This window comes from Rhinopithecus bieti, unplaced genomic scaffold, assembly GCF_001698545.2.
Source record: "Rhinopithecus bieti isolate Rb0 unplaced genomic scaffold, ASM169854v2 scaffold_35319, whole genome shotgun sequence".
NCBI classification, from domain to species: Eukaryota; Metazoa; Chordata; class Mammalia; order Primates; family Cercopithecidae; genus Rhinopithecus; species Rhinopithecus bieti.
In genome coordinates, this window is record NW_016815132.1 from 698,429 (window position 1) to 710,777 (window position 12,349).

General features: G+C 35.3%; 1 protein-coding gene across 1 annotated transcript in view; it reads right to left on the reverse strand.

The window, feature by feature from the left end:
- BTC (betacellulin) overlaps window positions 1–12,349 on the reverse strand; it is a 53,682-nt gene that overhangs the window by 19,380 nt on the left and 21,953 nt on the right. Inside the window, exon 2 of the mRNA XM_017852979.1 lies at window positions 8,853–8,951. Coding sequence (XP_017708468.1) covers window positions 8,853–8,951 — 99 coding nt within the window. The remainder of the gene's footprint in view (window positions 1–8,852; window positions 8,952–12,349) is intronic.

Here is a 12,349-nt window from a genome sequence, read left to right on the forward strand (position 1 = left end):
GCGCGCGCGGGAAAGGTTGGCGCGCGCGGGAAAGGTTGGCGCGCGGGAACAGTTTTGGCGCGCGCGGGAGAAACTTAGGCGCGCGCGGGAAAAGCTTTGGCGCGCGCGGGAGAAGCTTTGGGCGCCGGCGGGAAGGGTTTATAAATAAAGAACCCGGGAATGTGCCCTCTTGTCTCCGCTTTGCGGAGATCAAGCAACAGAGGTCGGCTAATTCCAGGCTTCATGGCTCCGGACACAAAGGAATAAAGTATAATAAAATAAATCACCAAATAAAGGAAGGAAAGGAGGGCTGAAGGAAGGAAGGAAACAAAAAGTAAAGAGGGAAGGAGAATAAGAAGGAGGGTGGAAAGGGGAAGAAAATTGATTTAAATAAGTTAATTAATGGTATTGTGACCATCATAGAAGAGTAGGCCCATCTACCTTAGATTCTGAGAGATCAAGCTCAAAGATATTTAGCATAGTCTACCTATCAATTTTACCCGATATTTTAAGGTAATGCAGTTATTTTAGCCTGATAATGTGAAAGGACAGTAGTAACATAAATAACGCTACTCAACGCCGCAAAAGTTTCAAGAAGCTCCATCCTTGATTAAAATTTTCAAAATCAAATCAGTTGATTTTCAACACCTCTAGAATTGTGTTCTTGAGATGTTTTTTGTTTGTTTTCTGTTTTCTAATAGGATACTAGGAGAAGAAGAGTAAACCAAAGAAATGATTAAGCATTTTTGCTCTGTATTTCTGGTTTCTCATTGATTTCTCAACATATAGCCATGTTGAAGTCTGTCTTCTCTCCATCTCTAGATAATATTCCTCAAATAGTAAAATGTGTAACTATGTTTTTAAGCCCATTTGCAAGAAAAAATTCTATATCCCCTACAGGAAAATACAAAATAATTTTTCTGACATTATGTTATTATTGTGATATTTAAGCAAAGTGATCTTCCACCAAATCACTAATGTATTTGTATCTTAATTATGCCAATAACTTTACTAAAATAATTTACAAATAATATTTTCTTAAAATTATTGTAAGTCAGTGACAAGTTGCATCCTGCATGGTCTTAGCGTGCCATAGGCCTAATCACTCATGGTGTAAAAGAAAGTTTCCCCATGTAGATATTACATTATATGGCCTCTATTTTTAATTTTTTTAAGTCAAATACTCATTTTTGCCTTATTTGCATAGTTTTCAGCTTTTACATTTATTATTTGTAAATAATATGTTTATATTTAATATTTGTAAAATAGTTTACAAAATTTACAATAATTTTATGAAAATATTTATAAGATCTATAAATGCAGGCTTAACCTCCTGAATGGGAGGGAAAGGGAACATACAAGCAATAGTGATAAAAAAGAATCAGAGATTAATAAATTTCACTTTTCATGGATGCTGAGGAGGTGGGGAGATAGTTAGAGATTGGTTGCAGGATACAAAATTATAGTTTGATAGGAGGAATAAAGTTCTAATGTTCTCTAACACTGTAGGGTAACTATAATTGACAATAATTTACTGCATATTTTGAAATAACTGAAAGAGAAGATTTTGAATATTTTCAACACATAAAAATGATAAATGCTTGAGGTGATAGATACGTGCTAATTACCCTGATTTGATCATTGCACATTGTATACATGCGTTGAAATAGCCCACTGTATCCTATAAATATGTATAATTATTGTGTCAATTAAAAATAATCATAATAAATTTTAAAGAAAACAGAAAATATACCAAAAAATAATTATTTGGACATGTCCCCAGACTATGTCTCAGAAAAGAAATTACAACTAATTCAGAGAAAATTATGGATTTGAGTGGGTGAACAAAAATAACTACTTCCTCAGTGATCCTCCAGAGAAAAAATTAGAGATAAATTTAAAAGCTAAAACTATGCAAATAATGCAAAAATGAGTAAAATTAAATTTTAAAAAATTAAAAATAAAGATCATATACTGTAGCCTCTGCACTGTGGGAAAACGGCTTTTACACAGTGAGTGATTAGACCTGTGGCACGCTAAGACCATGCAGGCTGCAACTTGTCACTGAGTTACTATGGAAGATGTGTGATGGGAAGGTCTGCAATGATGGGCATAGACTTCGAAAATGAAAATTTTGGTGCTGGAAGCATAAAGCTGCCTAAGACAACAAAATGGCTTAGAGTGAGAGACTGGGGATTATTCTGTTCAAGGATTTTCTTAGACCCCTCTTTTTGTTAAAGGGTATTAGAGAGACATATAAAAACTACATCCATTTGTAGTACATAAAAAATTAGAAAACAGCGCCCATCAACCAATGAATGGATAAAGAAAATGTGATTTATATACACCATGAAATACTACTTGACCATAAAAAGGAACAAAATAATGTCTTTTGTAGCAACTTTGATGGAACTGGAGGCCATTATTTTAAGAGAAGTAATGCAGGAATGGGAAACCAAATAGTGTATGTTCTCACTTATAAGTGGGAGAGAAGCTATGAAGATGCTCTATTAATCTGCCCTCATGCTGCTAATAAAGACATACCCAACACTAGGTAACTTATAAAAGGAAGAAGTTTAATTGACTTACAGTTTCACATGGTTGGGGAGGCCTCACAATCATGGCAGACAGTGATTGAGGAGCAAAGTCATGTCTTACACGGCAGCAGGCAAGAGAGCTTGTGCAGGGGAACTCCCATTTATAAAAACATCAGGACTCGTGAGACTTATTCAATACTATGAGAACAGTATGGGGGAAATCGCCCCCATGAATCAATTATTTCCACCTGGCCCTGCTGCCTTTGACACCTGGGGATTATTACAAGTCAATGTGAGATTTGGGTGGGGACACAGTCAAACAATATCAGATGCAAAGGCACAAGAAAGCTATAATAAACTGTGGGGACTGAGAGGGGAAGATTGGTAGCAGAGTGAGGAATAAAAGACTACATAGTGGATATAGTGTACACTGCTTGGGTGATGGGTGAACTAAAATCTTAGAAATCACCACTGAAGAGCTTACCCATGCAACCAAAACCACCTGTACCTCCAAAACTATTTTTTTAATTTTACTTTAAGTTCTGGGATACATGTGCAGAATGTGCAGGTTTGTTACATAGGTATACACATGCCACGGTGGTTTCCTGCATCTATCAACCCGTCATCTAGGTTTTAAGCCCCCCATGCATTAGGTATTTGTCCTAATGCTCTCCCTCCCCTTGCCACCCGTTCCCCAACAGGCCCTGGTGTGTGATGCTTCCCTCCCTGTGTCCATTCCCACTTATGAGTGAGAACATTTGGTGCTTGGTTTTCTGTTACTGTGTTAGTTTTCTGAGAAAGATGGTTTCCAGCTTCATCCATGGCCCTGCAAAGGACATGAACTCATTCTTTTTTAAGGCTGCATAGTATTCCATAGTGTATATGTGCCACATTTTCTTTATCCAGTCTATCATTGATGGGCATTTCCCCAAAACTATTGAAATAAAAACTGTTTTAAAGAAAAGAAAAAAGAGGAGTAACATCATCAAGATGGCAGAATAGAAAGCCTCCAACTATCCTACCCTCCACAAACACACTGAGTCAACATTACAAAACAAAGACAAATTCCCTTGTAAGAAATTCAGAAAATAGTTGAGAAGCTCCTGTCCGCTAAGTGAATGCAAAAGCAGCCACACTGAAGAAGGTAAAAAAATCTGAGATAGTCTCTCATCATAATCCCTACCCCTAACACAGCACTGCATGATCAGAAGAAAAGTTCCTAGATCTCAGAACAAAGAGAGTTGGACTAGCACAAAGCCTCGAAGGGCCCCCAAGTCTTCAATCAGACTGATTAATGAGAGTCTCCTCCTTCATAAGGCCAGTCCATGAAGAGAGGAGAGGTAGCTGTTTTCTCTAATGCACAGACACCAACATAGCAAGTTAAGAAAAATGAAGGAACAGGTAAATATATTCTAAAGAAAAAAAAACACTAATGAAATGAAGATGTAAAATTTATTTGACAGAGAATTTAAAATAACTATCATAAAGATGCTCAATGAAGACAGGAGAACAATACATGAACAAAGTGAAATTTTCAAGAAAGAGGTTGAAAATTTTTTTTAATCAAACATAAATTTTCAAGCTGGATAATTCAGTAACTCAGCTGGAAAATTCAATAGATGGGTTCAACAGCAGACTATGTCAAGCAAAAGATAGGATTAGCAAACTTCAAGACAGATAATTGGAATTACACAATCATAGGAGCAAAAATTAAAAAAGAATTTTAAAAAGTGAAAAAGCTTAAAGGACTTACGAAACACCATAATTACAGGCAGACCAATATATATCTGATAGTAGTCCAAGAGGAAAAATAGAAAGGGGCAGAAAGCTTATTCAAAGAAATAATGCCCCAAACTTACCAAATCTAAGGAAAGAAATGTACATACATATTCAGAAGACCAACAAATTTCAAAAACATAAACCCAAAGAAATCCGCACCAAGACACCTCACAATCAAATTATCAAAAGTTCAAAATAAACAGACAATTTTGAGAGGAGCAAGATGAAATTTACTTTTCAAGCACAAAGGAACCTCCATCACACTCAGTGTATTTCCCAGCAGAAACCTTGTAGGCCAGAAAGGACCAGGATGATATATAGTTATCCATCACTTAATGACAGGAATATGATTGGAGAAATGCATTATTAGGCAGTTTTCTCATTGAGCAAACATCATAGACTGTACTTACACAAACCTAGATGGTGTAGCCTATATACACCTTAGTTATATGGTATAGCTTATTGCTCTGAGGCTACAAACCTATATCGCATGTTACTGTACTGAATACTGTAGACTATCATAACACAATGGTGAGTATTTTTGTATCTAAACACAGAAAAGGTACAGTAAAAATATGATATAAAAGTTTGCAAATAGTATATCTATATAAGGCACTTACTATGAAAGGAGCTTGCAAGGCTAGAAACTGCTCTAGGTAAGTCAGTGAGGAAGTGGTGAGTGAACATGATGGCCTAGTACATTATCATAAACCACCGTAGACTTTATAAACATTGTACTCTTAGGCTGCAATACATTTATATTATAAAAAAGTTCTTTCTTCAATAATTAACTTTAATTTACTATAGCTTTTATTGTATAAACTTTTTTATTAATTTTCCTTTGACTCTTGTAATAACAGCCGAAAACACAAACACACTGTACAGCTCTACAAAATATTTTCTTTATATCTTATTCTATAAGTTTTTTCTATTTTTTTGTGCTTTTGAACTGATGTCACAGAAATAAAAGGATTATATTAGACTACTGTGAAAATTGAATAACCAAGAAGAAGCAGATAAATTCCTAGAAACAAACAATCAACCATGATTGAATCAAAAAGAAACAGAAAATATGAACAGACTTATGACTAATAAGGAAATTGGTCATAATCTAAAACCTCCACAAATAAAGGCCCGGGTCCAGATGCCTCCACTAGTGAATTCTATCAAACATTTAAATATGTAATTCCGATCCTTAAACTCTTTCAAAAAATTGAAGAGGAAGAAACACTTCCAAAAACATTTTACGAAGCCAGGATTGCCCTGATACCAAAGTTAAACAAAGACATTATAAGAAAAGAAAACTACAGGGCAATGTCCTTAATGAATATAGACTCATTCATAATTCATTTTGACAAAATTCAACACCCTTTCATAACAACTTTTAACAAACTAGTAATAGAAGGAAATTACCACAACATAAGAGAGGCCTTATATGTAAACCCCCAACTAACATGGTACTTAATGGTAAAAAATTAGAAAGCTTTTCCTCTAAGATCAGGAGCAAGACAAGAATGCCCAGTCTAACCACTTCTATTCAACATAGTGCAGGAAGTCTTAGTCAGAGCAATTAGGAAAAAATAAAATAAAAGGAATCTAAATTGGAAAAAAAGAATTTTATCTCTGCTTGAAGATGACATGACCTTAAACAAAATTCTAAAGACTACACACAGATACACACAAATATACAAATACACACAAACTGTAAGAACTAATTTACAAATTCAGCAAAGTTGTAGGATACAAAATAAACATGAAAACAGTTGTATTTGTATACACTAATCACAAACTGTTCAAAAGCAACGTAAAAAATAAACTAACTTACGATAGCATCAAAAAGAATAAAACACCTAGGAATAAACTTAACTAAATAAATGAAAGACTTGTACACTGAAAACTATAAAATATTAATTAAAGAATTTTAAAAAGACAAAAGTATATAAAAGACATCCTGTTTTGTGGACTAAAAGATTTAATATTGTTAAAATATCCATACTACACAAAGTGATCTATAGATTGACTATCAAAATTCCAATGACTTTTTTTTACAGAAATGGAAAATCAAATTTAAAATTCAAAGGAAACTGCAAAGGACCCTGGATAGCCGAAACAATCTTGAGCAAGAACAAAGTTGGAGGTATCATTCTTCCTGGTTTTAAAACATATTACAAAGCTACAATAATTAAAACAGCATGGTACTGGTATAAAGACATACATAAAGACCAATAGAACAGAGTAGACAGCCAAACAATAAACCCATGAATATATGAACAACTGATCTTCAGAAAGGGTACTAAGAATACACAAAGAGGAAAGGGTAGTCTCTTAAATAAATGATGTTTGAAAACTAGATACCCACATGCAAAAGAATGAAATTGGACTCGCTTATTACATTACACAAAAATCAACTCAAAATGGACTGAAGACTTATATTTAAGACCTGAAACAGTAAAATTCCTGCAAGAAAACATAAGATAACACTTCTTGACATTGGTCTTGGCAATGATTTCTTAGATGTGACACCAAAAGCACGGGTGACAAAAGTGAAATAAACAAGTGGGACTATGTCAAATGAAAAAGATTCTTCACAGAAAAAGAAACAACAGAGTTTGGGCTGTGCGAAGACAGGGTTAGAAGTTATAACAGTTAAGAGAAATGGGAACTCAAATCCATTGTGATGGATAAATTAGTACTGCTTTTCTTGAGGACAATTTAGCACTATACAAAACATATTGATTACACATATCCAAAATACATAAAGAATTCTTACAACTCAATAACAAGAAAACAAATAACCTAATAAAAATCAGGATGTCAATGAGATACTTGTATTCCCATGTTTATTGTAGCATTATTTCATAAAAGTCAAAAGGTGGAAGCAACCTAAGAGTCTACTGATAGATTAATGGATAAAGAAAGTACGGTACATACATAGAATATTATTCAGCCTTACAAAAGAGAAAAATACTGCCATCGTGACAACATGGATGAATCTGAAAGAAATTTTACTAAGTGAAATAAGACAGTCACAGAAAGACAAATATAATATGAATGCCTCTACTTATATGAGGCAACAAAAATAGCCAAATTTATAGAAGCAGATAGTAGTATGGTGGTTGCTGGAGGCTTGGGGAGTTGCTATTCAATGCATACAAAGTTTCAGTTAGTGCAAGATTAATACATTTGAAGAGATCTGCTAATCTATAGTTAACAATATTGTATTGCCCAATTTAAATTTGTTAAAAGGGTAGGTTTCATGTTAAATGTTCTTACTACCATAAAAATAAAATTAGAAAACACATTTAGGATGATGATGAGGAAGAGTTTTGAACATTGTCTGTCATCAAATTATGGAATGATTTCCCAAGGGAAATGTGAAAAAAATGCCATCATTGAAGACATTTGAAACCAGACTGAAGAAAAACACATGAACACATAAAGTTGGCCTTGTTCTTCTGCCTACAAGGATGACAAGACCCAAACATGACCTAAGACATCATTAGATTCTACAGCCGATGAGCACCCTCTGACCACCCACTACTGTGAGGGATGAAAGGGGAAAATTGGGCTGGAACTGATGAGTCACATCAGGAAGACTTGCTCAGTGTGTTCCTGGCTCTGTTACAACTTCCCAAGAGTGCTAGGAAAGGAGCAGTTTACACCAAGTCACCATGCTCCCAGTTCATAGAAGTTTCCAGGGAATACAGGAGGCTCTTCTCCACTGCACCCTACTTTTTTAGTTGGCCTGTGTTTTGTTTTCTTTTTTTTAAGTCAGAAATAACCTCAGTAGAAGACCAGACCATACAATCTATACAGAGCAAACATAACCTTAGACCAGGGGTCAGCAAACTGTAGTGCAAGCATCAGATCTGGCCCACAGCCTGTTTCTCTAACTAAAGGTTTATTGGAACAGAGCCTAACCTATTCATTTGCATAGTGTCTGTGACTGCTTTCACAGTACAATGGCAGTGTTGAGTAGTTGTGACAAAGACATCACGACCCACAAAGCCTAAAACTCTTATTACCTAACCCTTTACTAAGGCCAACTCCTGCCTTAGACTGATAAGTTTCAGAACACTAATTTAAGCATCTCCAAGGTAAAATATGTAAAATCCTTGCCTTATTCCCTTCTTTTAACTAAGAAATAGAAAAGAAAAAGGGGATTTAAATTTGAGTAGAATATGTCAGCTTTTCATGAATCCAGACTAAGATATCACACGCTAGAGTCTGGAACATGCATCTGTGACCCAAAATACAGTAACTGACTAGAGGCACTAGAATCAGAAAGACCTGCGTTTGAATTCCAGATTTGCTATTTTCCAGCTGTATGACCTTTGGCAAGTTACTTAATCTTTGTAGGTTTTTCCTTGAAATAAAATGAAAAACATTATCTAGCTCAGAGGGCTCTTGTGAGTAGTGATGAATTACTGTATATAAAGCACTTAGCACAGTGGCTGGTACTTCAATATGTGCTCAAATAATTACCTAGTATTGTGAGTACTATTATTATCAGAAAATTAAAACTCAGATTTGAATATAAAGTTTGTTAAACATTACCTGCACAGTTTTCGTCAGGGTCTCCACAGAGAAGGCCATTGGTTTCAGGACTTCTGGTGGAATTTTCATCTGCCACTACACAGTGGAGGATCACTAGACCTTCAAGTTCAAAACACAACCAAAACCAGACATGAAAATTTGCTTATCGTGAAACAGTCTATCAAAGTCATCACCCATTTCACACATTTATGAAAATAACAACCTATGGTTTCCATTTCCAAGTCATTCACTCCCAGAAGAGATACAGAGGCCAGCATGCTGCACATTTTCAGCTCATTGCTAAAGAATGAATTTTCAAGTCACCATCACTTATATCTAACTGTGGATCTTAAGGAAGAAACTTGGCCATAGCTTGTGAAAGAGCCTTATAACAAAAGCAGAAGTAAGAGTAGCTGAATTCCCAGTCCCTCAGTGAATATACTGATGAATTTCCAGGGAGAGTGGATGGTGAACTTCCATGGCAAGCAGAGTGCCTTCTCCATTCCATATAGACCCAGCGTTTCTCAGGTGTTAACAACTGAGTGTGCTTCTTTCTGGGGAGATATTTGATCCATGGGAATTCTTTAAAAATTTTAGGTTCCTTCAGCTAAGAATATCTGTTTCTGAGAAGGACAGGCCACATGTTTTACAAGGTAGAGAAGAATGCCATGCTGTGGTTAGAACGGTTCAGAATACAATGTGCAGTACCTGTGTAGATACTGATTCAAACAAACCAACCAGAAAAGGTCACTTACGAGATAATCAGGGAAATTTGACACTGACTGGACACTAGATAATATTTTAAAAAGTTATAGATTTTTAAAGTATGATAATGATATTGTGGTTTAGGTTAAAAAACAGGGTCTATAGTGTGTGTGTGTGTGTGTGTGTGTGTGTGTGTAATTATGTATAAAATTTATGTATCTGATGTTTGCTTTGAAATAATCCAACATGAGAAGGAGGATACAAAGAAGTGATGAAAAGGCATGGATGAAATAAGGTTGGCTACATATTGATAATTGCTGAAGCTGATGGTGGGTATATCAAGGTTCATTATGTTGTCCTCTCTAGTTCTTATATGTTTAAACATGTCCACAATAATAGGAGGAAAGAATAGAAAAAGAAAGAAGAGAGGAGGGAGGAAAGTCAAGAAAGAGAAAGATGGCTTAGAAATTAGCTGGTCTTGAGTTTAAGAGCTGTTTTTGCCAGATAACTGTGAAAAGCACTTAACACGGTGCTGGTATGTAAGCAACGTGCAATAGAAATTACTTATTATTATGCAACTGACAAGAATAAAATAGCCTGTCCACCAGTTGTATTGAAATTTATACATCTAATGATTTCTAAACTTACAGATGTTCTCCAATTCAATTTCGTTCAACAAACATTCATGGACATACAGGAACACACAGGTGAATAGGATGTGCTAGATCACAAAATCCTCAAGTTGCCCCCAAGCTGTGGAGCCAATTAACCATAACACAAGGTGCTACTACTGTACCAGAAAGTGATAGTGGCTAGCAAATTCAAAGGTCAAGAGTTTTCAAAAGGGTCTTTTAAAAGAGAGACTCTTTTATACCTATCTAAGTGGAACATTTTTTTAAAGAAAGAAATTGTACCTAGCATGGGTAACAGTAAAGAGAAATGGAAACTCAAATCCATTGGTGATGGGTAAATTAGTACTGCTTTCCTTGAGGACAATTTAGCACTATACAAAACACAAAAGCAAATGAAAACACAATGTATAAGTCTTAAATTCAGTAATTACATTGCTAATGGTTTTTCCTAAGGAAATAATTCACGTTAAATAAAGACATTTAGCTACAAAATGGCATGAGTTTAAAAAAAATATAGATTATCTAAATAACTGACAATAGAGGATTAAGTACATTGAACTACCTTCATGCAACAAAATACTATTCAGCCATTAAAAGATGATATTCAAACATATGTAAAAACCTATCCATATAGTCAAAAGGTGAATAAGTAGAGAGTTGCTCACAATTTCCTGAAGGCAACACTTTTCTTAATTTTTCCTTATTTGTACTTTCTAAGCTTTCTAAAAGCACATTTTATCTGTTGCAACAAGAAAAAAGAGGTGACTCATGTATTTCTTTTGTAAACTGTAATTTGGCTACCAAATTTCTAGATTATTTACACGTTTTCTCCCAGCACCTGCCCTTTCCTTCACACTTAGAACAAATAGAAACAAACAATCATTTAGGGCTTCTGAAGCACAGGAATTTTATATTATTCATCTTTGTAATCCTGGTGCCTAATACAGAATTTAACGAATATTCAACAAATGTTAAAAGACTGAATGAATCAATCTATACATGAACAAGAAAAAAACTCTTTATATTCAAAAATCCCAGGAGCAATTTCTAGTGGAAAATAATAAAATATGTTTAATTCATTTCTAAAATCTCATCCATGGGTTTTCTTCATGGGCAGTAATAGGAGGCCTTAATCTCTTCTAATGATGGGAACTAAAATTAAAACAAAATAAAAAATCTCTAAATCTCATAGAGATTCTGCATCTGCAACCTGAGGATGGTAGTATCTCCTTCTTGGGGTTATTGTAAAACTTAAGTTTATTTTTAAAAAGAGCACATGGCTTGGCACATGCTATACAATTTGCAGTCCAGTTGCACGCCTTCTCACTATCACTTATAATTTAACCCATTATTCTCCAATTCCACTCACAGAGGGAGTTCCAATTCCTTTGAAACTCTGCTGAGGCCTTCAAACATCCCCATAGGCTGAGGGCTATGGCTCAGGCTCCTTCTGCTAAGCCTCTTTTCACATGCTGGTGTCAGTTGGCAAAAGGAGGTTAGTGTCCTCACAGGTGGAAGCAAAGCATGGGGAGGAGGTATCCTCAGCCAAGCCAGCTCCCAAACCAAGCAGAGCATACACTGCTCCTCTTCCTGCCCACCCCAGCAACCTATAGGTCGCAGGTTGGTGGGTGTGAACCAAAGCGAGCCTGAAGAAGCATTTGCCTGACCTTCACAGTTTTTAATAATTGAATCAAGGCAGTTCGTATTAAACCTGAATTTTCTTCTTCCATTGAAATAGTGGAAGATCTGGCAAGACAGATCTAAAATACTTTCCTAGCAACAACTGGCTGAAACTAAGAAGCAGGTGACCCCTTTAAGTGCCCCAGAACCCATGAGGCTTCCTGCACTTATCTATTTTAACTATTCAGGCCCTAACAGGTATTTGAGTTTGTGATCTGTAGAAAGACTCAGAAACCAGATAAATGCTCACAAAACTATCTACTAAACAATAAAGGCTGCCATAAAGAAAAAGGACACTCCTGTTCATTCATAATACAATGAATATTTATTAAGACTATGTATTTGACACAGGTGCAAGACTCAAGACACTGAAGGCTCTAAGATAACAGACACAGGTATTCTCATTAACCTCAAGAAGATCACATTCTAGTAAGATAGACACACACTTTTACTTTCTTTTTCTTTTTTCTTTTCTTTTTTTTTTTTTTTTTTTTTTTTTTT